Source organism: Eublepharis macularius, chromosome 9, assembly GCF_028583425.1.
Source record: "Eublepharis macularius isolate TG4126 chromosome 9, MPM_Emac_v1.0, whole genome shotgun sequence".
Taxonomy (NCBI): Eukaryota; Metazoa; Chordata; class Lepidosauria; order Squamata; family Eublepharidae; genus Eublepharis; species Eublepharis macularius.
The window spans coordinates 26,776,896-26,803,986 of NC_072798.1; the positions used below are offsets into that span (position 1 = coordinate 26,776,896).

Below are 27,091 nucleotides of genomic sequence, written 5' to 3' on the forward strand. Positions count from 1 at the left end.
AAACCGCTCTGAGTGGGCATTAAGTTGTCCTGAAGGGCGGTATATATAAATCGAATGTTGTTATTACTTGTTCTCGAAGTTTAAATATCAGTTAAATAAACTTACGTTCACAATGTATTTTAGTATACCTACATTAAGATCAAAAAGCATACCATGCAGCAGTCCTGGTACACGTCCTCTCTTGTGGACTAATCTAACCCACTGTGTTTGTGTGTGGATGAGATGGAGTGAGACAATCAGCCGTTGCCTCTAATCAAGCCAATATACCATACACATTAATATACCCAGGAATCAGCGACACCAACCTTGTATAGGCTTCTCAAAAATTCCCCAGAGACATTCTTGTAGATAAATAAGATCATAAAATACTTTATTTGAACAGGTGTCACTTTCTTTTTAAAAAGGGAGAATAGCCTCAATGACTAAAAACCTTGTGCTGTCCAGCAGCTTGAAGTAAAACCATTCAATAAAGTTTAAGGAGAAAGTACATATTTCAGGAGGCATAAAATTCTGAAGACATGAAGCTTCTAAGACTGGGCTCGTTCGCGGAGCAGCAGGGGGGTGTTCATGAGACAATATCAGATGCTACACCACATGGGGCATGTTTACTTTATTTTATTATGAACAGTTACATAATGTAATCCCCAGGAAACTGAGGAGTTCTAAAAGAATTAGTCTCCCTTCATTGTGTCCACACGCAAACACGTACACGCACTAACACCCCCACCCTCAAGACGCATGCAAGTAGACAGAGCCTACACCTGTTAGCAAGTCAGTCATTGATTACCACATTGGGAATAAAAGAGATGTTCTACCCTGGGCTAAAAAAAGTCTTTAAAGACAAGGTTGCCTGATATTTTTCCATTATTAGAATTAACAGGGGAAAGGAAGAAAAATTACAAATGGAAGCAACTTTCCCCCAAATCAGGTTATGTTTTCCTTAACACCCCTTGGCATGAGGCTACTTCATTCGTTTCTGATGGATCTTGTTCATTAGAACTTCTGCATTAAGTATGCTGTGGCCCAGTTTACTTCCTTTGACTCTTCAGGCAAGGGCAAAGAAGTCTGTCTTAGACAAATGGCAGTATTGCTACAGTGAGCTGAAAATAAAACCACCTCAAACAAACTACATACAGACCAACAGGCATTCCCCTACCCATAACTAGTGGTCATTCTCAATGCCGAGTATTAAATCCAGGGGTCCTTAAAATAGCTTAAACAAAGCTAGAGAAAACAAACGGCTCCTTTCATAATCTAGGGGTGCATAGACTGCCTAGTTTCCTAGGACAGAATATAGGAGACGAGGCTGGTGAAGCAGAATGGACAGCTGTTTTCATACTAATTGATCAGAGATCAGTACTCAGTTTGCTTATCATGAATGTAATGACAAACACACTGCATATGAGCCTTTCATCAGAAGAGACTCTGCTTCAAGGAACATGTTCCAGCGGCTTGAAGAAACCCGAACAGCTCGCTCTTCAGTAGCCACCGCAAGTATAGCTGAATGACCGGGCGCTTTTCCCTCCCACCAGGCGCTTCTTGCCACTCTGGTGCTTTGAACCGGCTCCAGAAGCTTCAGGCTTGGTAGGTTCCAAAGAGGGATCCTTTCTGAAGGTTTGAGCAAAACGGATGGCTCTCAGCTCCCTGAGAAAAGAAAGCCAGGAACACACAGAATCCCCATTAGAACTTCATCAAGCTACAAAGTCTTCTTCCAAAGGCTAAGGACGCTACTAAAAGGGCAAACTAAGGGCCAAGCTAGAAGTGACGAGTTACACCTGAATGACAAGTGGACAGACTCACATGTATTCCTCCCTGTTCACTTGCACTCCACTCGATCACATAGTGGAGTGCAGGTGGAGTGCAAGAGAACAGGGAGGAATACATGCGAGTCTGTTCACTTGCCATTCAAGTGTAACTGGTCACTTCTAGTTTGGCCCTGAGAAAGGACGCATGCTGAGATCAGCAGGGAATGCAGCAGGATTGCTCTACACTTGCCAGAGAGGTCAAGGGAGCAACATGCCTCTTTTTCAGATTAGTTCATTGCTAGTGAATGTACAGGAAACCTCAGACTTTCAAAAGTAAGTATACAGGCACTAGCCACAGACCAGGTAAGCAGTAGAAGCATAACGCGTGTGTGGAAGGAGCAAGCAGATCATCTGTTGCCAATCCACAAATCTTGTGTGTCTTTTGATGAGCAGGAACTTTGTTCTTAAGGTTTGCCTCTGGTCCCCAGGCATCTCTGGCCTCAGGATAGCAACAGCCACTGAATCCAGAAAGCTGATTGACTTCTTCTGCTAGACTGAGCATGAGTTCAGACCCTCACTTTAAACTGCAAATCCCTCAAATTCACAAGATAACTTCAGCTCATTCTGCTAAGGCCACGGCATGCAAGAGCCCTAGGAAAATTTCAGTGGCTCCTCAAGTTTTTTGAACAGTTATCAGATGGTTGTGAAGATTCTAGGATGGGGGAAAGAACAAAGTCTGAAAAGCCAGTCCTCAACCAAACAACTGCGTCTATTGTACGACTCCCTTCAGGGGAGATTCCAGGCTTCCCCTTCCCTGACCAGGCCTAGTCTACACGTCTTCCAGATCAGCTACTTCTCTTGTCTCTTTTCCTAGTAGAACGTAGACCTTACCTTTCTAGCATCGCTGTTTTGGACTTCTCCACATTTAGTTGCTTCTGAAGTTGGGCGGCTTTGCCAAGAGAAGGCCGTAAGACAGGGTGTTTGGTTAACGCAGCAGCTGAAGGTCTGGCAACTGGATCAGGATGAATCATAAGCTAAAATGGGGTGGGGTGGGGTGAAAAAACAGGAAGTAGATTCCCTATTAATGTAGCATTGAGATGTCACTGCTCCTTTCACACTCCCCCAAGTTGAAAACACTCACCTTGAGCAGTTCCGTAAAGCCATGTGAAAGCTGTTGAGGGATAAGTGGCAGGTTGCCTTTCCGGATGTGGTGCCACATGGTATCGTTGTGGGGCAGAGGTGCACAGCCTGCTGCTAGTGCAATGGTTAATGCAAGGGCAAAGATGTCTGCCTTAGGCAGATGGCAGTATTGCTACGGCAAGAGCAGATAAGAAAAGCAGGTGTCTTAAGATCCATCCAGGAGGTAGCGCACTAACTACACTGTATTATACTTGATTCAGAGCTCCTCCTCCTACAAAAGCAGCATTAGAACTGCAACAAAGAGTGATTCCGCACACATTGGATAATGCACTTCCAATCCTCTTTATAGATCATTTGGAACGGATTTTTTTGTGTGCGGAACAAAAAATCCACCTCAAATGATTGATAATGTGCATTGAAAGTGCATTATCCAACATGTGCGGAATCAGCCTCTCTCTAACATTTTTAAAAAACAGATTTTGGTATGCGGATTAGGGTATGCACACCCTAATTAGACCAGTGTTTCTTCACCTTTAAGCCATTACTGTGACATCAAATGACCCCCAAGCCACAAGTAATACACAGAGGAAGGGTCTTTTTGCCATTGAGTTTTTGCTGCAAGTGGGTACGGATTACTCTTGTACAATTTCCATTTGCTGTGCGCCACTGTAATGGCCTGGGTGAGAAACCTGGAAAACAAAATTTTATCTTCAGGGCAGGGTGAGCAGTGTAAGACAACTGTCCCTCATCAGGTGTCAGAAACTACCCCAAATGGGGACAAGGAGCTTCCTAAAATCACAAATGCCTCACATTTCCCCACTAAAGTTGGTTCCAGTTAACAATAATTGAATTCAAATTGAGTAAAAGAAGTCACCACCCTGGTCAGAATAACCCCCACCATTCTGTAAAAGCATTTGCAAGCGTTCCCAGCTAGTGAAGTTTAAAATGAAACTGTTGCTTGAGATTCAAAGTCAGGTTATTAAGCTTTTAACTTTTATTTCAGCTGCTGTGATCTGCATCACAGTCACACGTGAAGCAAGAGATTCACCTCAAACAGGTTCAAAACTAGGACTTTATTTTCTACTCGCAAATTTGAACATCTGCTGATACCCAATAATACATTCGATGTATTTTAAACATGTTCTCATAGAAAACTATAGCGATTAGCTACCTTACTGAACCTTCAATATTTCCATGGCTTCCTAAAGCCAAGATGTACCTCAGCCTAACATGATTTTTCATGACTGTGATCCTAAGCACACGTATGAAGAATTCCCATCAATATCAATAAGTTCTTCCAATTTTACTGTGTGTGTTGCCGAAGCCATCCACATCAATAGATCATGGGCTCCGGGTGACAGCAGAAACCAGCTAAATATGAACATACAAAAACACTCTGGTTTCTCTTCGGATCGTATACATTTTTCACTTTTCACTACTGGGAAGCAACATGGATGGAAAATCTACTGAAGCCCCCTCCCATAAATGGCTAACCAAGTTTGCAGTTGTACCTCTTGCAAGACTTCGTTGGCCAAGAAGCGGCTATCCCCCTCCTCCACATGAGGATCGGTCACTGATGTCACATGTCCTAGGTCCCCTAAGGAAGAGAAAATTGTGAGCCACGGAAGACAACAAATGAGCCAGCGGCTTTTTAAAAAAGTTTCAAGAAGCCTCAGTGAGAAAAGAGATGGTCTAGACTTGCCTTTTAGGCATCATATGTTTTATATGGAATGTTTTAAGTGTTCTTAATGCTGTTATCCACCCTGAGCCTGCTCGCGGGGAGGGCGGAATACAAATACGATAAAATTAAAATAATATAATAAAAGCCCTCTCCCTCTGCTATGGAAGCCTTCTGTGTTGAAGATTCTGAGGGTGTGTCCAGGAAGAGATGGTGGTCTGCATACAGGTCTAGACTTGCCTTTTAGGCATCAAACATTGCCCTGCATGAACTGGGAACCCATTCCAAGGACAGGTAATACTCTCCTGCAACTTAGCATTTCATGGGAACAGCAGCAGTCCAGCAGATTCTCTTTCAAAGCAGCTGGTTCTGTTACACATCTTCTCATTGAGGGACCCCCAGTGAGCTTCCAACGAAGCTCAGAATTTCCCAGAATGCAGTGGGGTCTCTTCATAGAAAACTGGACTGTATATTCCAGTTGGGTCCTATTTCAACTGCTTTGGAAAAGAAACTGCCGAGACTCAACTGCCCCCACAATTCCTAGGGGAAGAATTTGACTTCCCTTTCAACATAGTTTTCATGGATCTGGGAGATCCAAGTTTTGAATCCTCACAAAATCTTCCATGGAAGCTTGTTGGGTGGCTTGGGCCTGTCACTTGCTCTCAGCCTACCCTACCTCACAGGGTTGTTGCAAGGATAAAATGGGGGGAAAGAGAATGACATAAGACATTTTGTGTCCCCCACTGGAGACAAAGGTGGGGAATTAATGAAATGGAGTAAATAAATAAATAAATATCCCTAGGACCCACCTCAAAGTGGTACTGTCGGTGCTGAATTTTCAAGGCTCAGCAGCCCCTCTGCCACTCACCTAACAGCAGGTAGCAGCTTCACATCTGACGTACACATTATCATTTCAAGACCCCTCCCCCTGCACAACCAAAGTCTAAACAAGTCACCTAATCATGGGCTCATCAAGGCTACTTTCCCCCCCCCCCCCACTACTGGCACAGCAAGAAAAGCAGCCGAGGGAGCTTTTCCAAAACTAGAAGAGTGTGCAACAAGCTGACTCAGTGCCCCACAGCAGCTCTAAACCTCACACAAGGACCAGGGAGAGTATTCTTGTCAACACCAACTCATTCGGTTTAGACCACGAGTCATTTGTGAATCACTACAGGCTGAAGGCTGCAACGGACTATTCAGCCCCTTAACATTAAATGTTGGCGCAGCCTCCCAGGACATCATGCCCAAGTATACCACCAAACGTGGAAGTAAGATTCCGTGCATGGATCATCTTGCAAGGAATGTGATCTGTATATGCAGAATAGCTTGAGATGAAGAGTCCTGGGATTTTGCATGCAGCAGCTTGTGCTGAATGGAGTTCAAGAAACACTTCCTCAACAGAGGCTTGCTGACAGATTGGACAGCCATGCCCATCACCTTCCTCAGTTGAACAGAAGAGCGTTATACTGAGCCTCCCCTCACAGCTTTGACCATCTGTTTAGTGGCTGCCACGTGCAGAGATGCTTGCTTGGAGCACCCCAATCACATGTGTGCAGATTTTGAGGCAGCCATGGAGGGAGAAGAGATCAGGGTCTGTCCTTCGGGGCCATTTTGAGGAAACAAGCGCTTGAGAATTTTACACTAAACCATTCAGAAGTATAGGAAATACCCAAGTATTCTCACCAATTTTATATACCACATTAGAAGAGGCAAATCCGTCTTCTTCACTGTCACTCTCTTCCTGACCAGCAGATCCAACCAGCTTGCGACAAATAAAAATATTGCCTATAACGAATGAGAAATAAGTTTGCAATATCTATGCTGGCACAGTATAACCAACACCAGTACATGCCACTTGACTTTACAAGCATAACTATGTTCTTTGCGGCCACTGAAAACCCTCTCCTGTGCAGAACTTCTACACATCTCCATTCCGTATATGCGCTGCTGAAAGTTGGCTTTCTGCTGGAGCACAGGATGATTTTATGGCAGAAGGCGCTGGCGGCATTCAGGTGGCACAATAAACTTGGATTAAACTGCTTGTGGCCATATTTGCATGCATGCTCCCTCTCCCTTCACATATGCATAGCTTGACTCGGCTTTCCCAGCTTCAATTCACCTTTACATTTGCACAAAGCTTTGTGCAAAAGTCTTGAGCATAAATGTCTATTTAAGTAAGATCGTTCATGGCTTTCTATCCATTGTGGAAACACCTTAAATGTAGGGGAAAACATGGCAAAGTATTTTTTATTTAAAAAATTAATAAAATATGATTTGTATCATCATCTTATTTTTACTGCATGGTTCCCTAATTTTATAATCCAGTCTTATTGGTTATTGTATGCCTTCTACTGTTACTGCATTTTTTTTAAAAAGGGTTGAAATCAGTCTTCAGCCTCAGCAAGAAAGTAAATAAAATTTTGAATGTCATCTTCTCTATTTAAGTCAATTAATTCTGTAGTTTAACAAAGTGGCCATCAGAATGCTAGACTGAGCTAGGTTCAAATACTAGAGTCAGCCACTCTCCCTCAACGCAGCCTCTGGCTGAGGATAAAACAAAGGAGGAGATAATCATGTACAATACTGTGAGCTCCCCAGAGGAGGGCGGAATGAAGCAGAAACATTGTCCCCAATTCTGTTTAGTACTCAAATGCACATTCAGTGGAAGCTTTCCAAAGTTCCATACCAAGAGGACTGCATTGCACTATGGGGTGGGGTGGGGGCTCCAAGACTTAAGTGTGTACAGCTCACCTTTCTCACAGCAGTATAGCAACACACTGTTTCTACAGGCATCCCATGCATGCCTTGAATGTTAGAACCAAACTACAAGTGATGCCTGACACTAGTTGGAAACTTGTCAGCTTCCCTCAAGTTTTGATCGGAAATGCAGGCATCCTGGCAGCTTGGCCCTCCAACTGTTGTCCAATGGACTTTTCAACTGTCACTTGTCCAACATTCTGCCAAGCTGCCTACATTTCCCATCAAAACTTGAGGGAAGCTGACAGGTGTCCAACCTGTGTCAGGCGTCACTTGTAGTTTGGCTCTTAGTGGCCAAGATGAACAGAGCTTGGGTGCTGACAGATATGCTTACTGGGTTTGATATCCAAGTGAACTAGGCCTGAGGCGTGAATAAATTTCAGCCCCATGGAGACCTGCAGGAGGATTTCCTTCAGCTCAGATTCTTTGAGGTAATCGGCAGTCTTTGAGTTTTCTAAAAGCACATCCTGAAGGCTCCCACCTGAAAAAAGCCAAAAACAAAACCAGAGCTCACAGGAAAAACTGCTCCTTGCACACGTGTTTGGCCCCTTCCTCCCTCCCTCACTGGATTGCCATCCTTAGTAGCCACAATATGCTGGGAGCCCCTTAAATGAGCGCCCAAGCGTTTCTCTCACACACTTAACAAGAAGACACACAAGCCCCCATTTGGATTGGGTGAGCCCTCTTTTCCCCCTCCCAACATACTTAAGCCTGCACTCTAAGTATGCTAAGAAAAAGCCTAGGGTGCTTTTTTTAAAGAAAAAAAGAACACGTACCTACTGTATGGAAGAAGCAATTTGATGGCCCAGAGTGCTTGATACTTAAATTATGTTTATATTATGAACTCACAATAATTCCATTAAGGCTTCCCATGCTGAAGTCACTTGTGTAGGGAAATGTGGGCTTCCACATGTGGTACGAGTCATTTCATTCATTTAAAATACCAGTAACTCTGCTTTCCCATAAGATGTTTTTGTTATACACCACTTGAAAAAAATCAAATCAATGCAACAGCAGCCAGGACTAGTTCACTGAATCAGTATCGGAGTCAGCAAGCTTGCGCAAAATCAGGCTTCTGAACAGAATTCATATCAAGGACAAGAGAAGATAGTCTTGCCCTGATATCTATATGACAACAATATAGGAACTTGGCAAACATCTCCATGGAAGGTGTTCCAGAGATACAGCACTAATATAGGGTGCCCCATTTCCAATTAACACCCATATCACTTTCAATGTTCTCAGAGGAGTTAGGAAAGGACCTCCAATGATAAGTAAATTGATGTGTGAAAAGTGTGGGAAGACTTGATTGATCCCTGCCCATGAGCACACAGCTATGGCAGAGACTCCAAGTATCCTATAGCAGTAGAAAAGAGCAAGAGTCCAGTAGCACCTATAAGACTAACAAAATTTGCAGTATGGTTTGAGCTTTCATGAGGCACAGCTCACTTCTGATCTATCTCAAAGTATCCTGTGAAGGCTTGAGGAACGGGCCTGAAGCGTGGCTTTTCAGATGGCCTGGACCTCAACCTCATGTCCTTTTTTTGTTCCCATTAATTACAGCAATTGAGAGATTTAGATGAGTGGTAAGCAACCCAGTCTTTAGGAACCTCATGCTCCTTGTAGGCAAGCAAGGCACACGAGGGAATCAAAAACATTGCATAAATTTAAGCTTTAGTTACTGAGCAGCAAAGCTCTTGGGGACCAATACGTTCTCACCATTGCAGTGTTCATTCTGAATGATCATGTGATCATCTTCTGCCCAGGCAGAATAGTAGCGTACCACATGGGGGTGGTGACCAAGCACCGCATGGGCATAGACTTCCCGCAAAGCCATTTGCCTGCAAAATGACAGAAGAAAGAAGACCATAGTTTTAATTATGGTAATAAAGAGCAAGCCATCCTGCTTCTAGATCCCCAGGAAGGAGATACAGAAAGGCCAGCTGTGAGAGCCAAGGGGAAGGACAGTGATACTGCATTGCAACAATGGCTTACACACATTCTGTATTCTCTCATTTTCTTTTCACATTATATTTCCCAGTACCAACCTCAACACATCCTTTATCAACATATAGTTAGCATAGTGGTTAAACAGCTGCACTAGGTGCTGGGATATCCAAGTTCAAATTGCACTTTGCCATGGATCTTGTTGGGTGACGATGGAAAACCATTTACCTCGCTCTGGTCCTTGGAGGAAGGTGGGATTAAAAATACACTAGATACTAGCTGGATATTAGAACCGAACTAGAAGCAATATGGAGCATTAGGAATTAGAAGAATTAACCCACTCTCTTGCACTGTAAATATTTCTTAAGGGCCGAATTACACATCTGAAGTTCTGTACGGGTCTAGAAAGGCCTTGTGTGTATACCTGGTCACTAGAACATATCCCAAACAGCTACACTTCCACCAACACTGTATCTTTTTCATCATAAATATCTTCATCATCATATAAAAGTGCAGTTTCTTTTTTCACCGTTCACTTACTCATCAGAAGATCCAGCAAGGGGTCTCTTGGAGCGCTTGATGGCATAGACACAGCCGTCCAACCTTTTGATGCACTTGTAGACGGAGCCAAATTCCCCTACACCGATTTTTTCCAGCTCCAGGAACTCCTTCTTGTAGCGGGAAACCATGTTGTTGTCCCGCAGGAGAAACCTCTACAGAGGATGAGAAAAACCCACACAAGTCAGAAGGCAGACTGCAGACTGAGAAAGACTTTGAGAGGCGTCTTATGAGAAATCCTGAGTACAAGATCCTCTGAAGTTAGACCTGTCACTTTGACAGACACGCAAACAAAATTCACATCAGCTTTGCTTTTAGGGGAAGGGCTGTGGCTCAGTGGCAGAGCATCTGACTGGTATGTAGAAGGTCCCAGGTTCAGTCCTTGACATATCTAGTTAAAAGGATCGGGTAGTAGGTGATGTGAAAGAGCTCTACGCAAGGCCCTGGAAAGCTGTGTCTGAATAGACAATACTGTCTTTGTTGGACCATTGGTCTAATTCAGTATAAGGCAGCTTTATAGGTCCATAGGCTTGATCCTGATCTAAATGGTGGGGGTAGGGAGGGGGGAAGCTGCCGTTCAAAAAACAGAAAAAAAAATTTTAAGATGTCATTTGGAGCCTGCCTTTCTCACTGAGACTCACAGAGCATTATGCAGTGTAAATCAATATGATCACAACGGCTGGGACATCCAACAAACAGAGCAATGGAGTTTAGATCGCAAAATGCTCTGGAAGTATGATCTCAGATCTTGTCTGGTTTGACACACAGTTGCAGATATTCACAGCACAATCCAAATTCTTAAAGCCTTGCAGTGAAGATCCACACTAGGCACCCAACCCAACTCAAGGTTATTATATTCATTTCTATGAGGGCCAGAAAGTTGGGTTAGGATCATGCAGTTGTATAACCCCTACATTGTTGCTTGTATCTCTATTATAGTTTCTGTCATGTCCTACTGCTCCTCCTCACCCCATCTCCATTAACTTTCCTACAGCTACTAGCTAGTTCTTGCATGAAAATGGTACCCAAGACAAGTCACGCTTTGACATCACTTTTGTTTCTCACCAGCAGAGGGAGATGTCATTTCATTTTCTTAAAAGTTACTACCAAAGAACAAAAACCCATTTCATAAGCACCAGTGATCGTGCTCAGATTCATGGAGATGGAGGCAGATTCGTGCGTCAGAACACATGGACAGACAGCAGGAGATATACGCCTGATGCTCAGTAAAGTCCTTCGCTTTCTCCCCCACAAAAATCTTTAAAGACAGCTTTGTTTTCAGGAGCTATTCAGTTAGAGACTTTTGCTTATTCGTGCTCAGGTAACTAAAGTACAGGCAACTGCAACAAAGGAAAAAACATTTTAAGTTGTACAGGCTCACCTAAGATTCTACGACTGCAAAAGAGCAGGGTGGGAGTGTTGAAATCTCCCTCTTCCACATTAAAAAAAATCCTACATTTGAAAATTCAAGAGGGGTGCCCTAAGCCAGCTCTATTCTTATCTTGCTCAAAATCACAGATTTTATGAACAGCAGGAAGCATTCAAACATGTGGTTCTCTACTAGCATGCTGAAGTGGTACAGCCCCAGCAGAGCCTTCCACATGCTTCTCTAGGGCAGGTCAACCAGCTCTCAGCAGGAGCTTGAACAACAGCATTAAAAACTTCTCTGCTCATTGCAGTAGAATCCTGGGTCGAATTCTCCCAGCTCATGGGAGTTTACAGTTAACTATGTAAGAAGCTGGATTGAATATATTGTTATTTTTTTACTTGAAGCAGCTGCACAGGTGGGAGGTGGGGAGTCAATGACTCTGAATGGTGCTGGGTGAGGGGCAATCCTAGACCTTCTCTGGCCATTTCCACATGGCTTACCTTATTCTGCAAAATAGCGAAATCTCGCATGAAATCTCACGAGAAGATGCTGTTATCACATGAGAAGATGCGATAACAGCATCTTCTCGTGAGATTTCGTGCAAGATTTTGCTATTTTGCAGAATAAGGTAAGCCGTATGGAAACGGCCTCTCTCTGTTCACACAATATTCCTCAACTACATCCTGCTCCCAGCCAAGTTAATAAATCGTGTAAGGGAAGTACGTGTACCTGTTCTTCCTCAACTGCTTGGGTGCTCCTTACACCTTGACCAAAGTGCGTTTAGCAGCGATGAATCAGAGACACTAGGTGGCATAAGCAAGCTGTTACCTTTCAGGTTTCTTCCCCCCAGCCCCAAGGGGCCCACCTCAGTAGCAGACTATCTGCTTTGTATGCAGAAGGTTCCAAGTCCAGCCCCTGGCACCTTCAACTAAAAGGCCCAGGCACTAGGGGATGTGAAAGATTTCAGCTGGAGATCAGAGGAGACAATATTGATCTTAATAGACCAATGGCTTGACTTAGAAGGCTGAGTCCCTCATGAGTCCTCTCTGCTATGTGGCGCCTTTAAAGCCCTTTATACCTCTCAAACTATATCACCCCACTAGACTCTCCTGGGCAAGCTATGCTAATGTAACCCCTATGAGCTAATTGGTTTAGTGCAGTAGAGAGGAGTCAATAGCTAGAGCCGGGCACCCGAGGAAGAAGCTGATTGCTGGGGAGCTTGATAACAATAAACGTGTTCTTATCACCCCGAATAAGGTAATCAGAAATGTTGTATGTGAACAGTGACTAGAAGTGGTGTGTGTGTATTATGTTTGGTTGCTGTTATTACTGTGGAAAGGACTCTATCACTTGGCGGGATCCAACGAGTTGAACTGTTTGCCTTGAATGGTTTTCAAAGACATTATTCGCTAAAAGTTTCTGTATGGCTGCACTTACGAGTTTGTTTAAAGAAAAGAAAAACGTAGTTGTGTTGCACTAATTGTTAAAAAGTTTGGAATTTTTTTCTTAACATATTTGTGTGAAAGTTTGCTTCCTAAGCCCCATAGAACTCATACAAAAGAGAGCCAAGCTACAAGTGACGCCTGACACAGGTTGGACACTTGTCAGCTTCCCTCAAGTTTTGATGGGAAATGTAGGTATCTTGGTCTGACAGCTTGGCTCTCCATTTAATTGAAGTTTATAGAAACCCACACACATAGCACGGAGGGGAAGGGGGGCGCCCGGCGAGAGCCCGATGCCTGCAATCCCCTCCCAACCGCATGTTCTCCCTCCTATAGACTGCCGCTCTGTACGTTTCAATTAAATGAGAGCCAAGCTGCAAGACCAGGACACCTACATTTCCCATCAAAACTTGAGGGAAGCTGACAAGTGTCCAACCTGTGTCATTCATCACTTGTAGCTTGGCTCAGAGGTTACATTAAGCAGACAGCCTCACTACAAATTTCTGCTTGGCAACAGTTAGGTCATAGGCTTTAGTATCTGTGATAGGTCCATTCCTCTGGAATGGTCTACCTGAGTGGGCACTGGGGGCACCTTCACTTGCCACATTCAGGAAATTGAGACTGTTTTGTTCCAGAAGGCATTTGGTGGAAAGCCAGTTATGGGCATTGGTTTTTAACTGTTTTAATTGTGTACTGGTTTTAACTGGTTGCTGGACGTAGATGATTTTTATGTTCTTGTAGCATTTGCTGTTTTGCTAGCTGCTTTGAGTCTGAGGAGACAAAGCAGGGTATAAATATTTTAAATAAATCATACTGGCCTGCCCAACAAAGTTGTTGTATTTATTTACTTCATTTGTACCCTGCCTTTGTACCTAGTGGGAACCAAAACCAGCTTACATTGTTCTCCATACTGCATGTAAAAAAACTCCTACTAGGAAGTTTCCATGTTGCTAAACATGCCAGGTTAACTAGTTACCCTTTGTTTCAGAAAGATTGCATTTCTGTCCTCAGCTTTATGCTTGTTTAAAATTTTCTGCTACTATTCCCTGTTGTTTTCTGCTCACTAAATGTCTTAACTGTTCCTTGTTACTGTATTTTGCTCCATGAATGTCCTAGCTGTTGATTATATTGTATTTCATTTGCACTGTGTCATCCACCTTGAGTCTCAGTGAGAAAGGGTGTCTATAAACAAATAAATTAAAAAATGTACAGCCCCCTAAAAAGAAAGTGCCAGCATAAGTGCTACATATTGCTAGGAATCCACTGCTGAAGTAAGAGGCCTTACTCGGCATCACATTCTGGTTTTGCACATTTGCCCCCTACTCTCAATACTCTTACCTTGGCTGGCACCCCCTGCTCTACTTCGCTCCCTCTTTGGCTGGGATCTTCCCTAAAAGCAATAAAATTAATCACACAAAATCACATCTTAGTACAGTCCCCAGACTTCTGTTTCACCATTTAAATTTTTAAACACCAACTTGAGGAAGTGCTCCAGCCTTATGAAGTATTTATACAGATGCTTCTACGTCCAAGCATATATAGAACACAAGAAAATTCATTCCAAGACCACAAAGGCTGCCGCACTGAGCACAGAAAGTCACGTTCTAGTTTAGGGACAATCTCCTTTCTTTTTAAAAAATTAAACCACAATTCCTTCAGATAGTAAGAAGTAACGCAGCATTTTATCACATGAATTCTAGGACTCCTAAATTGGCTTGGAACAGGGCTTTCATTAGTTGAAACTGACCTATGTGACTGATGCATACAACAGCTGTTTTGTCCTATGCATACAGAAATAAGAATAAGTTCAGCCATACTTCTGCATAGACAGTGGTGTAATTTGGGGGCGGGGGGAGAGTATTAAACAGATGGTTTGATCTGGGTGAACTGAACTATGTTTACTTTGGGAAAATATGCTAACAGTTAAAGATGGTACTCAGAAAGAACATGAAATTTCCCTCCTCATTTTTCTTCCAGGCCTTCAGATCTCTACTTAACACCAGTACACGACCACAGTGATTTTCAGACTTTCAAGCAGGGACCCCTTTTTGCATCCACATGTCTGCCGTGCTGATGAACCCTTTTGCACTGCAGCGAATTCTAGGGGCAAGTTCTAGAGCCCAGAGTCAGTTCATAGGGACAGCCAGGCCTAGTGGGCTTTGCTGTTGCTGTGTATGAACCAGGAATACACCCAACAGGAAGGGATAGTGCCTGCACTTTCATGAGTCTAGGGGTCAGATGGACATTGGCAATTTCCCCATTACTTCTCCAACTGCTGATTCAGTGCAGCGGAAAAAGAGTTTCCACGTTGGGTTACCCCACAGTAATCCTGCCCCTGTTCCTCAACAGCAACACTGTCCCCATCAATGGGGCTTTTCCTATTTTTTTTTAATTGGCAAATAAACATTGTTATATCCATATCATATTATAACAATATCCAGAATTCTCAGCTCCCTTTTTTAAAAAAAGCTATGTCTGTAGCACCTTCCATTGCAAAGATATGCCTTTCTCCTTATATTTTTGCAATGGAAGAGGCAACATTTTTCAATGAAAACCTCTGTGCTCCCCAAACCTCAGTTTGAAAAATCAGCCCTTTAAGGATTTCAATTTCTTGCCCTCATATCTCTTGAATAGAGCCCCCGCAGCCAAAGGTTTGAGAGGAGAAGTTATTCCTCTTATGCGAAACTAAAAAAACAGACACATAACTCCTGCTTTTCTCCCATGGATTAAGGGAAAAGACCAAGACACAAGAGAGAAGTAATCCTTGGCAGGATGCTCCAATAAATGATGCATAGAGAAGTTAAAGTGCAGCTTTTATTAACGAATTCTGCATCTGCTAAGCTTCTCTTTTGTAATAAACAGAAGGCAAAAAGAACTCTTTGGGTGAGTACAACAGTGAATTTCTGCCTTCTGGGAACATTTCTACATAGACTTGCCTGCCAAAAATTCCCAGCCGTCATCCACCAGGACTCTTATGCACTGCAAAAGATCCCTGGGCATGTTTTAGGGTTCATATTCAATTCGTGCGGTGCTTTGGTCAGGAGGACTACTCTTATTAGTTTTCCCATCATGAGAAGAAACCTTAGAAAACAAGCATGGTTGCAAGAACTGCAAAAGAAGATCAGTAACAGCATCAAGCTATTCCCAAGAAACCCAGTTCTTTTGACAAATACTCACAATTCCCCTCTGGCTTTTCTTTTGCCACAGGGATGGAAAACCATTTGCCGATACGATTCGGGTGTAAATGGGTTAATGTTAACCAATGAGGCTGAGACAGGCTCCTCCAGCTCAGCACAAGAAGTGAACCGCAAGTTTCTCATCCCTTTGGAGGGGAACTTCCCCACCGGTGAAGGGAAAGTCGTCTTGGTTAAGAGACTCTAGAATAAAAAACAGAGAGTCAAGGGAGAAGATTGCAGACCACCTGGCTTACATAAATGCTCAGCCTGCAAAAAGTAGTAATGTTTATCATCGCTGAGTTTACTGTGGGAAAACTTTATAGACCACATTAAGCAATCTTGTAGCAATACTTCAAGGGCATAATACATTAAGAGCAGGGCTTTTTTTCAGCAGGAACTCAGGGGAACGGAGTTCCGGAACCTCTTGAAAATGGTCACATGGCTGGTGGCCCCGCCCCCTGATCTCCAGACAGAGGGGAGTTGAGATTGCCCTCTGCGCCGGTGGCACGGAGGGCAATCTCACCTCCCCTCTGTCTGGAGATCAGGGGGCGGGGCCACCAGCCATGTGACCATTTTCTCTGAGGGCAACCCATTGAGTTCCACCACCTCTTTTCCCAGAAAAAAAACCCTGATTAAGAGGGTAAAAAGACCTCATTTTGCTCGATCAGACTGCGGCTTATGTAACCCACTGCCATATTTCCAGCAGTTCAAGAACTCTACCAATGCCCCAGAAATGTTCACAATCAATGACTGAGTCTCTGCAGAGACACTCCCTGTTTTCAAATTAAGATGCTGACATTTCATTATTACAGCAAACAGCCATTAGTAAGAATTATCCTCCAGACATGTTTTAATCCTTTTTGAGAGCTGTCACCATTATTACATGGTAATGAACACCATACATTAATGATACAAGCATTAATATTGCCCATCCTGAACCTGATAGTAGCAGTCAATTTCATGTGGATCGGCAGAACCTTTAGGAACTCTGTAGCACAGGAATGATGCTCATTCTAACAAGATACTAGTATCTGATGCTGCCCTCTGCAAGATCAAACTGCAGTGCTGACCACTTGTGCAACATGTTTATGCATGCTCCAGTTCTCCAATCAGTAAGAATTTAAATAGGCAACACTACAGGGTTAGTTTTTTCCAGGATACAGCAAGTGGCTTATGTGCCTATGAAAGATATGAGTTATTGAAAAAAGTATATAGGCAGAGCATAGTAGAAGCTAATTGACACTCATCAGAAAACATTCTGTTAACACAGCATTAGATGCCCAGGGACACCCCCCCAACTAATTTGTACCTGTAAAACTTTGAATTCAGTTACTTTAAAGCTGAAATGTCACTTTCCCCAGAACATTTGTCCATCCCCACCTCCAAACTGGGAAGCATCATATTCTTAAACTTGGAAAGCTAATTTATTCCCATGCAAGAGAAAAAATTCTGGCCATTAGGGAATAAAATATCTCATTGTTGAAATGTGATCTTATCTTTGGTTTAAAAGCGGATAAAAATGAGTAATAAATAACCTTTTGATGAAACACTGGTTTATTATCCAGGGGATAATAACAAAGGATGTTCTAAAAAGATCAGTGGCAATATGCTGTCGCCATCCACAAATTCAAGAGAACCTTCCACCTTCCCTTAGGTAAAACGCTATCGTGTGCCCGTTTCTTTATGTGGTAAGAATTTGAACCCAGCACTTATAGGAGCAAACTTTCATTTGAAGAGTCACAAGCATTAATATTTAACAGCTCTTCAAACTGAGAGCCAAGCTGCAAGTGACAAATGACACTTGAACGGCAAGTGAACAGACTCATGTGTATTCCTCCCTGTTCACTTGCGCTCCATTTGCACTCCACTTGATCACATAGGAAGGAATACACATGAGTCTGTTCACTTGCTGTTCAAGTGTCATTTGTCACTTGCAGCTTGGCCCTGATGCACAGGTTGAACAGGCATGGCCACGTTGCAGAAGGAAGCATACAAATAAACAAAAACAAACAAGCCGTGAAATCTAACTAATGAGTGTCTCTATTGTAAATCAATCAAATTAAAGCAACATTATAGTCAAATTAAGCAAGATAAACAGAGTATATATATACACAGTGTAGGCGATTACAGAAGGCAAAGCATCATATATAAATAATTAAAATATAATTCAACAGGATTTCCTATACAGTATTAAAGTGCTATGTGCCTAGAATTGACCAGAGGTTTGAACAGTAATCACCAAAGTCCCAGTAAGTTTGTGATGAAACATTGCCAGAAGGTCTTCAGTGCAGTAAGTTTCTATTGGAGAAATAGTGTATATGATCTCATATGAAGACAATGATAGGCGGCAATAAAGAATGGATACACAACTGCGAAGAAAAGCCAGCAATCTGCCCGTTTCACCTCTTCATCCTGGCAGTCATTATATCACAGGCCACACATATACACTTCCACTAGTCATTCAATATTCTTTTAGCCTTTAGCATCTGCCTTCCATTTTGGCACGTGACTATAATGTTGCTTTAATTTGATTGATTTACAATAGAGACACTCATTAGTTAGATTTCACGGCTTGTTTGTTTTTGTTTATTTGTACATTACTGTGATACTCTCCCTTTGTTTACTATCTAGTTATGAGAGCTGAAGGAAGCATACAGGCAGGTACTACCAGTCTCGAGGTAACACATGTTCAGCCTCTGAGTATCAGTGCTGAGGGGCAGCTATGGAAGAGACCTGGGTCTCCACGCCCTAAATAAATCTTCCTAGAGAGTCTAGCTGCCCACTGTGTGAAACAATGTGCTAAATTAGATAAAGCACAGGTGCAATCCAGATAAACCACTCTTGTGCTTTTAATTTAAATCATAAGAAGTCTCTTTGTTAATGTTGCCATCACAGTATATTTTTGGCAGCAAAGCAATACATCTTAATAGAATCCTCAAACATCCATCTTCACAAGCCGATAGAAAAGAGAATTTCTAAATTGCTCTATTCCAAATATTCAGAGAACAAACCACTGTAACAAAATCACTCAGGATGTTGTCTTTATAACCTGCAGAGATTCCACATCCAAGCAGTAACAGATCCTTCTTTGACATAAAGATGTTCCTACAAATATTGAAACCTCTTGAGGATAAAAATATATCAGATTGTATCCTCAGTACTTAAGTCCAGCATATTCTCTTGCTCCATCCAATTGAAATGGAGGCCTATTCATCAACGCTAGAAAAGTCATCACTGAAGGATACTAGTACCTAGCTGAATTTGAGTCCAGGGGTACCTTAGGGACCAACAAAACTTTTATGGTATGAGCTTTCACAAGTCAAAGCTCCCTTCTTCAGATACAGAGAGCGGAGAGATCTCCGAGCCTTTATATCCCAGTTAGGAAGTAGGAGGAATGAAGCAAAGAAAGAAATCAGGATGTAAAAGTACAATGCAGCTGCTCTGATCTCTAAGGTACCACTGTACTCAAATTCTGCTGTTCTGCTGCAGACCAACGCTACCGACCCGGAACTATGGTATCTAGCTGAGATCAACACTTGAGAAGAGAGATAACATTATAGCTATAACACTGTTTAAAAGCCAATGCCCTTTGAGGAGGTCTGAAGGATTTCTCTAATGACTTTAGTAGCTTTAGGATGGTATAGCATTTGGATCATGCTCAGAGCTTCTTTCCATTTCTGGTACATGGACATGTACTAGGCACTCAAGGATCAGTGGGCACCGACTAGACGCCTTAGAAGTTCCAGATCAAGACAAGAGTGGCTTCCTCCTTACCATTCTGCAGTACTGGTTAGCAGCAAAACTCCTCCAAGGGTTCATTTAGCTTTTAGAGAAAATAGGTACGGATACACCTATCTTCCATGAATTTCCATAATACTGGGTAGGGAATGCCCAACTCTGTTAGCATGTTGGGAGGTGGCATATCATTACATCCCTGGCTGAGCTGAATGAAGGAAAGGGGGACATTTACTGCTTCAGTTATGAGCGTCAACATTCGTACTGCCTGACTGCAGCAGCGTTGCAACCACCAGAGGTGACTATTGCCTAGAACGCTCGCCAATGCTCATTTTTTGCAGTTACAACATCAAGAGTCAGCATAGTGTAGAGACTAGAGTATCAGAAGACCCAAGTTCAAATCTCTATTCTGCCATGGAAGCTTGCTGGGTGATCTTGGGCCGGTCACACATTCTCAGGCCTGCCTACCTCACAGTGATGTTATGAGGATAAAATGGAGGATAAGAGATGTAAGCTGCTTTGGATCCCCATTGGGGAGAAAGGTGGGGTATAAGTAAAGAAATTGTAGCAGTGGGAATAGTACCACAGAGAAAACTACTAGGTTTATTTCAGATGCCCCTGACTCTTCCCCTATCTAGCTACAACAAACTGAGGGCCAAGCTACACATGACGAAAGACACTTGAACGGCAAGTGGATTGAGTGGAGGGCAAGTGAACAGGGAGAAATACACTTGCCGTTCAAGTGTCATTCGTCATGTGTAGCTTGGCCCTGAGAAAAAGGTTTAAGCAGAAACACCTACTGCACTCCGGATAGTCCCTGACTTCTAAGAGCACTATTGCTTTCTGGACAATTAAAAGCAGGTTCCTAATTTCTACCACTACAAAGAAGTACTAACACAACTGAAAAAGTTTCAGGTGAGCCTGCAGTAGAAGAACAAGTTATGTCTCCACCTCTGAGGTCTCACAAATGCAAAGATTGCAGATCGTGTCAGATGCAGAAATAGAGAGTAAGCGCCAAAGTTGAGAGAAGCAGTGCATTAGAAATGGTAGCTACTTTCCACAAGTATTACCCCGAAGCAGTGTGCAATATCTAATTGCATACTCGCATAAGGATTATTACCTTACCTTTGGAGTATGCGGTGTATCACAAAGCTGCAGCTTTTGCCAAGTGACGTAGTGCAATGGAGTTCCAGGATACTCTTCTGAAAAGACAGCATTCTCTCTCAGAGATCCTTTATGTTCCCTCACAGGACTTGCCCATGACTTTGGGCGAGTCCGGGGGTAATCGTTTAGTGGCCTCTGTGGGGTAACCGGGACAGGACAGTTAGTTCTCCAGCTCTGAGAAGCCCAGTTTTTCTGAGGGGTCACATTTCCTTGCTCTTCCTCTCGCATACTATTGTCTTCTTCCAATTCATTGTCTTCTCCACAACTGGAAAAATCCAGCCTCTGAATAAACGTGTTGCTGCTGTCCAAATCATCCATTGCTGCTGGGGAAAAAAAACCCGAAAAAGACCTTAGAGACCACCTTTTGCAACAAATCCATCGACCATCATTTTGACCTTAGGTATTATCATGGGGTGGGGATGCAGGCATGTAGCATTTCTAGGTAAATCTAGACCCTCCCTCACCTATTTGTATGGAAAGTGAGGAGGTCACAGCCAAACAGGATCTGGTCCAGAATGAAAAAGTAGGCCTGCCCTACTTGAAATGACTTTAGAGTTCCAAAACTCTAGCTGGAGTTTTACTGAAATTACACCTGACCTCTGAAATACAGAGCTCAGTTCCCCTGAAGGAAACTGCAACTTCAGAGAGCAGAGTCTATGGCATCACATTCCCCATTGAAGCTCTCACCCCAAACTCTGCCTTCCTCAGGCATCATCCCCAAATCTCTAGGAATTTCCTAAGCCACAGTTAGCATTTCTCATAGCCAGTCATGGCAGCAAGCAAGAAAGTGGTGGGTGATAGAGGCAGGTTTCAGACAAGAATCTCTCCTGTTCTAAAAACAAGCTCTTTTTGTTTTATTTGTGACATAGAAACTGCCATGCTTCCAACTTAATGTCTGGCCTGCTTCTTCCACCATCAAAGATCTGATGAGAGACAAAAGTGTTCTAGTATTACCCTGGCTACAACCCTGGATATTACAGTTTGGTTCCCAGAAAACATATCACCCCTACAACCCAATTCTAAAGTGCCTCTTTTAAACCATCTCAACTCTTACCCAAAAGCAAAGATCAAGGAAGTCACATTAATAGCTTAGACATACAAATTACTTGGACTAGTTGACATACAGAGATCTATTATGAACAATTAGCTTGGGAAAAATGCCCCTGTATTAAGAGAAAAATGACCTTTACATCAATAGAAAAGACACACAACTTGGATAAAGAAAGAACAGCACCCTGTAGTTTTACTTGGAATCAAGTCCCATTGAATCTGGCAGAAATTATTTCTGAGTAAGCATGAACCAGACGTGGCTGCACAAACTTCATATTCATCAGGAATAATTATTCTCCCTACAGCTGTTTTTCACACAAATGTTTAGTCAGTCAGCAGATAACAGAGCCATTTCCCACAGTACATACATAAACTAAACAGAGAGAGGTTCTACATAGTAGCCCCTTGTACAATGGGTCTCCATACCCCAGGGGAAAAAAACCCCTAGATTGCATGCAGATGTGAAGCTGTTCAGCCAATTACCAAGCACTTTATAACACAACCCATTTTGGGAGGAAGGAGTTTAAAACCAACCTTTTTTTACATGCTCCACAAAATTTATAACCACTTAAGCATTGCTGTGCAACCATTGAAAAGTTAGCAATTAAAAAACCTGTATCAGCTGGTCACAATTACCATTTCCTCCTTCCTGTTAAAAATAGTGGTTTGGACTTGTGGTGCATGCTGGGCCTCTGTAACTATCCCATAAGTGCAGCTTCCGGAACAGGCTCCTGGTCTATCCTGCAAAGACTTACGCATGCTGTTTACTTCCACCCAAACATACTCTTTTTTAATTTGCTAATTCCTTCCCACAAGGTAGGGTCTTTCCCCCTTCAAACTGCCTGTTGTTTACTATTGAGACTGAGAGGGATGGAAAACTAGAAACAAACCACTGAATGGCTCATTTAAAGCTCCCTGGATTGCAACTGGCATAAGGATGCAGATTTGCTTCCTCTTCTAACATTATCCTTATTGAAGATCTCAAATCACATGCCTGTTGTCAGAAATAATAACAATAACAATATGATTTACATACCGCCCTTCAGGACAACTTAACACCCACTCAGAGTGATTTACAAAGTGTGTTATTATTATCCCCGCAACAAAACACCCTGTGAGGTGGGTGGGGCTGAGAGAGCTCCGGAAGCTGTGGCTGCCCCAAGGTCACCCTGCTGGCTTCAAATGAATGGGGAATCGAGCACAGTTCTCCAGATTAGAGGCCTACCACTCTTAACCACTACACCAAACTGGCTCCCCATAGTTGATGGGTTGTCTTCTTTATACCAGCAGGCAATGCCAGTGTTACACCCTTCTAAGTCTATTGAAGTCAGTGAGCTTAGAAGGATAGAAATTCTTGTTTAGGACTGCACCTACCTGTCTCGTTTGGGGAAGGGTATGGGGAAACTGTATCTGTTGAACTTCTACTTGTTCCTACAGTTGTCAGCCCAAAAAGTTTTATAGGGTGTAGAAAATTATGATTCCTGTAATTCATGAACCCATGATGACAGCTTTCCGAAGCTAAGCTAGTCATTACAAAAGGAGTAAGATTTTCTCAGTGATTATACCTTTGTTTGGGAATTCCCACCCTAAGGACTGAGGGCCAAGCTACACATGACGAATGACACTTGAACGGCAAGTGGATTGAGTGGAGGGCAAGTGAACAGGGAGAAATACACTTGCTGTTCAAGTGTCATTCGTCATGTGTAGCTTGGCCCTCAGTCACTGGCTTTCAAGCAGAGAGCTTTGTATTAACATACACACACCCTTGGTTAATGCATCCATTTCATTACTGATTTAGTGCTAATTTTCTTATTGTCTTGCTCATTTTAATAATTTAAATGTGTCATTGTTGTATTTTATTTTTTATTCCATTTTTTCCCTTTATATTATTTATAATCTGCTTCTCACCGGGAATCAAGGCAGATTACATACAGTAAGTCAATACAATCAACAGGATAGGGTATCCAATGAACAGTGCAATAGGATTGGCATTGTAGAAATCTGGAGCCAACCAGAAATGTGAAGCACATTTAATGTGTTATGTATTAACATGATGCATTAAATGACACAAAAATTACATAGCAGGATCCTCCTTATAGCAACAGACAGTACAAAGTATACACAGTAGTATAGTGAAGTAGTACCCTTTACACAATTATCTTTCTGAACTGTTTTGTTACAATATAGCCCTGCTAAAAAAGGTAAAGGTAGTCAGTCCCCTGTGCAAGCACCAAGCCATTACTGACCCATGCGGGGGGGGTGGGGGGGATGTTGCATCACGATGTTTTCTTGGCCGACTTTTTACGGGTTGGTTTGCCACTGCCATCCCCAGTCATCTACACTTTACCCCCAGGTAGGGTTGCCAGTCTCCAGGTAGTGGTTGGAGATCTCCCAGAATTACAACTGGTCTCCAGGCCAGAGAGATCAGTTCACCTGGAGAAAATGGTTACTTTGGGGGGTGGACTCTATGGAATTATGCCATGCCACGGTCCTTTCCCTCCTCAAACTCCACTTTCTCCAGGTTTCACCCCCTAGATCTCTAGGAATTTCCCAACTTGGAGCTGGCAACCCTACCCTCAGGAAACTGGGTACTAATTTTAGTGACTTCGGAAGGATGGTTGTCGCTGGGATCGAACTCAGGTTGTGAGCAGAACTTGGGCTGCAGTACTGCAGCTTACCACTCTGCGCCATGGGGCTCTGGCACAGAGTGGTACTGCAGCCCAAGAGCCTTTCTAACCTCACCAGGCAGACTATCCCACAAGGTGGGGCCACCACAGAGAATGCATGTGTCCAGGCAGTTGGTGGTTTTGCCCATCGGCAGAAGGCTCTACTCAGATGAGCAAAGCTGACATGACGGAGCGTATGAGGAGAGACAGTCCCATATATATGAGGGACCAAGGTCATGTAGAACTTTGTAGGTAACAGCAACACCTTAAATTGAGCCTGGTAACTTATGGGCACAGAAGCTGGCACAGTTTAGCCTGATCTCATGAGATCTCAGAAGCTAAGCAGGGTCAGTACTTGGACAGGGGACCACCAAGGAAGACTCTGCAAAGGAAGGCAAAGGCAACGCACTTCTGCTTCGTTTGCCTTGAAAGCCCTTTGCAGAGGTCATTGTAAATCAGTCGTGACTTTATGGCACATACATGATTGCAGTGATAATGGAGTATCTGCAGAACGAGAATAATATGCCTGGCTCTGTCTAACTCCTACTAGTAACAGAGCTGCAGGATTCTTCACCAATAGGAATTTCTGAGCTGATTTTGAGGGGAGGGAGAGACTTTAATTTGGGAATTTTAAAATCATTTTGTAAGCCACCTTGAGCTATTTGGAAAAGTGGGGCATATATATGCTTAAATAAATAAAATACCGATCTAGGAGGCCAGATTGGCTATATCAAGGTCGGGGGAGGGGGGCTATCTTTTGGGCTAGACTGAGTTGGAAGAAAGCAATTTTTGGCAGCTATATTAACATCTTCAGCAGTAATGCTGGATCTGGTATAACCTCTCAGTGGAACTCATCCAAACTGAGGAGCACAGTGTCCTTCAAGATCTCAGCCTTCCCAACCGGCATTACCTGTCTTTCCAGGGGTTGAGTTTTCATTTGTTCACTCTTAGCCAATCAACCAAAGCAGCCAGGCCGTGATTCATTCTCTCGCATCACTGTAAGATTTGGATAAGGGTATTTCCCTCCCCAATTTGGTAAGCAATTCTCCTGAGAGTAAGCCTCATTGAATAAAATGGTACTTCCAACAAGTGCACCTACTCAGGATTACACCCTTTGTGTACCTGGAATATGCTAAAAAGCGGGCAGTGTTTAAAATAGTTCTACAAAAGGGTGACCACTTGGTTTTGTCAGCTGCATAAAGTGGTCCAAAATGTTTTTTCTTCTTGTTACACAAGATCTCTATTATTAGAATGAAGTGTACCCACTGGAAAAGTGCTTAATCCAAAAGAGTTTATATTTTAATCTTCAAAATAGGTACATTCCAGTATTAGGAACAAAATTTCACTTCACTGTCCAGTGACAAACTGTCCAGCAACAAACACACCCTGTCACATACCTACGACAGACTGGTTCTAGAGCAGGGATCCCTGTAGGTACTGCTGGAATCTTGAGAAACGGCAGTGGGTGCCACCACAAAATGGCTGCCCTTGCGGCTGGGGCAATCATGACATTGGGAGATGCCAAATCAAGCGTTTTCCTATAATGGAGGCCACTGTTTTTCAACTCGTGCTCCCTGCAGACTCAAAGGTGCTGCCTTCTAGGGACTTCTGAAGCATTTCCTACTCCTCTGATGAGGAAAGGGTAGCTGGGAATCGGATTCATTCTATGTTGGGGGTGGGCAATCAGCCAGGAAACATATTCAGGGGCACCATGACAACCCAGGCACCATGTTGGGGATCGCTGTTGTAGAGGAAGGTATAGGGTCTCGCATCTGCCAGCACAGCCACGAATAATCTTAATCTCTTGCATATTGACTCAGAAGCCCCTTAGGTGAAATATCATTCCAGGGAGGAGAGCTGTGTTAGTCTGTTACAGGAAAATTCAACGCGAGTCCTGGTGGCACCCTCATAATAGTTCTGAAGGTTGCATTGGGCTCCTTTTGAATTTAGTTTCAGGTAGGCAGCCATGTTGGTCTGCAGCAGAACAGCAGGATGAGTCCAGTGTTCAGGGTATGAGCTTTCGAGAATTAGAGCTCTGAAAATATAGCCTGAAAATCTTGTTGGTCTCTAAGGTGCCACTGGACTCAAATCCTGCTGTACAACAACTCCAAAGAAAATCAGGGTGGGTTCAATGGGGTTTCTTATCAAACGTGCCAACAGCCTAAATCTACAACCTAGAGTGGTGAGTCCCACTGAAACTTTGCCCATTTCCACACGCGTTGAATAATGCACTTTCAATGCACTTTCGTAATCCTTTAGAAGTGGATTTTTTGTTCCACACATGGAAAATCAGTTTCAAATCTTCACTAAAGAGTACTGAAAGTGGATTACCCAACATGTGTGGAAGCAGCCACAGTGGGGCTTACAGGGGCTTAATCACTTCGCCCAGGGGTCGCGGAGTATAGCGGCTCACAGGGAGTATTGCATAGAACTCAGCGGGTCTTGCTCCCGAGGAAACATGCCCACCAGAGAGCCCCCACACCTCCTGAATTCGCGTGCGCAAAAATCCGCAGTAGCGCACAGCAGCGAGAGCGGCCAGGATGGGGAGGGCAGCACCGTAAGCGGTGGAGAATTTCGCTCAGGACGCTCAGCCGCGGGTCGCCGGACGGCCAGCCGGGCAAGGCCTCTTCCTCCTCGCCTTCCCTTCCAGGCTGGGCCGGGGAG

The 27,091-nt window shown here is 43.3% G+C and overlaps 1 protein-coding gene across 1 annotated transcript; it reads right to left on the reverse strand.

Annotated features, from left to right (window-relative positions):
• Nucleotides 1-509: 509 nt before the first annotated feature.
• Nucleotides 510-27,064, reverse strand: WEE2 (WEE2 oocyte meiosis inhibiting kinase). Its single transcript, XM_054988934.1, has 12 exons — nt 26,984-27,064; nt 20,673-21,031; nt 15,814-16,013; nt 13,975-14,026; nt 9,808-9,980; nt 9,040-9,161; nt 7,655-7,801; nt 6,247-6,348; nt 4,397-4,482; nt 2,887-3,057; nt 2,637-2,779; nt 510-1,644 (listed from the first exon to the last, which is right to left on the reverse strand). The coding sequence occupies exons 2-12, from the start codon at nt 21,027-21,029 to the stop codon at nt 1,479-1,481; spliced, it is 1,719 nt and encodes a 572-aa protein (XP_054844909.1). The 5' UTR covers nt 21,030-21,031; nt 26,984-27,064; the 3' UTR covers nt 510-1,478.
• Nucleotides 27,065-27,091: the final 27 nt, after the last annotated feature.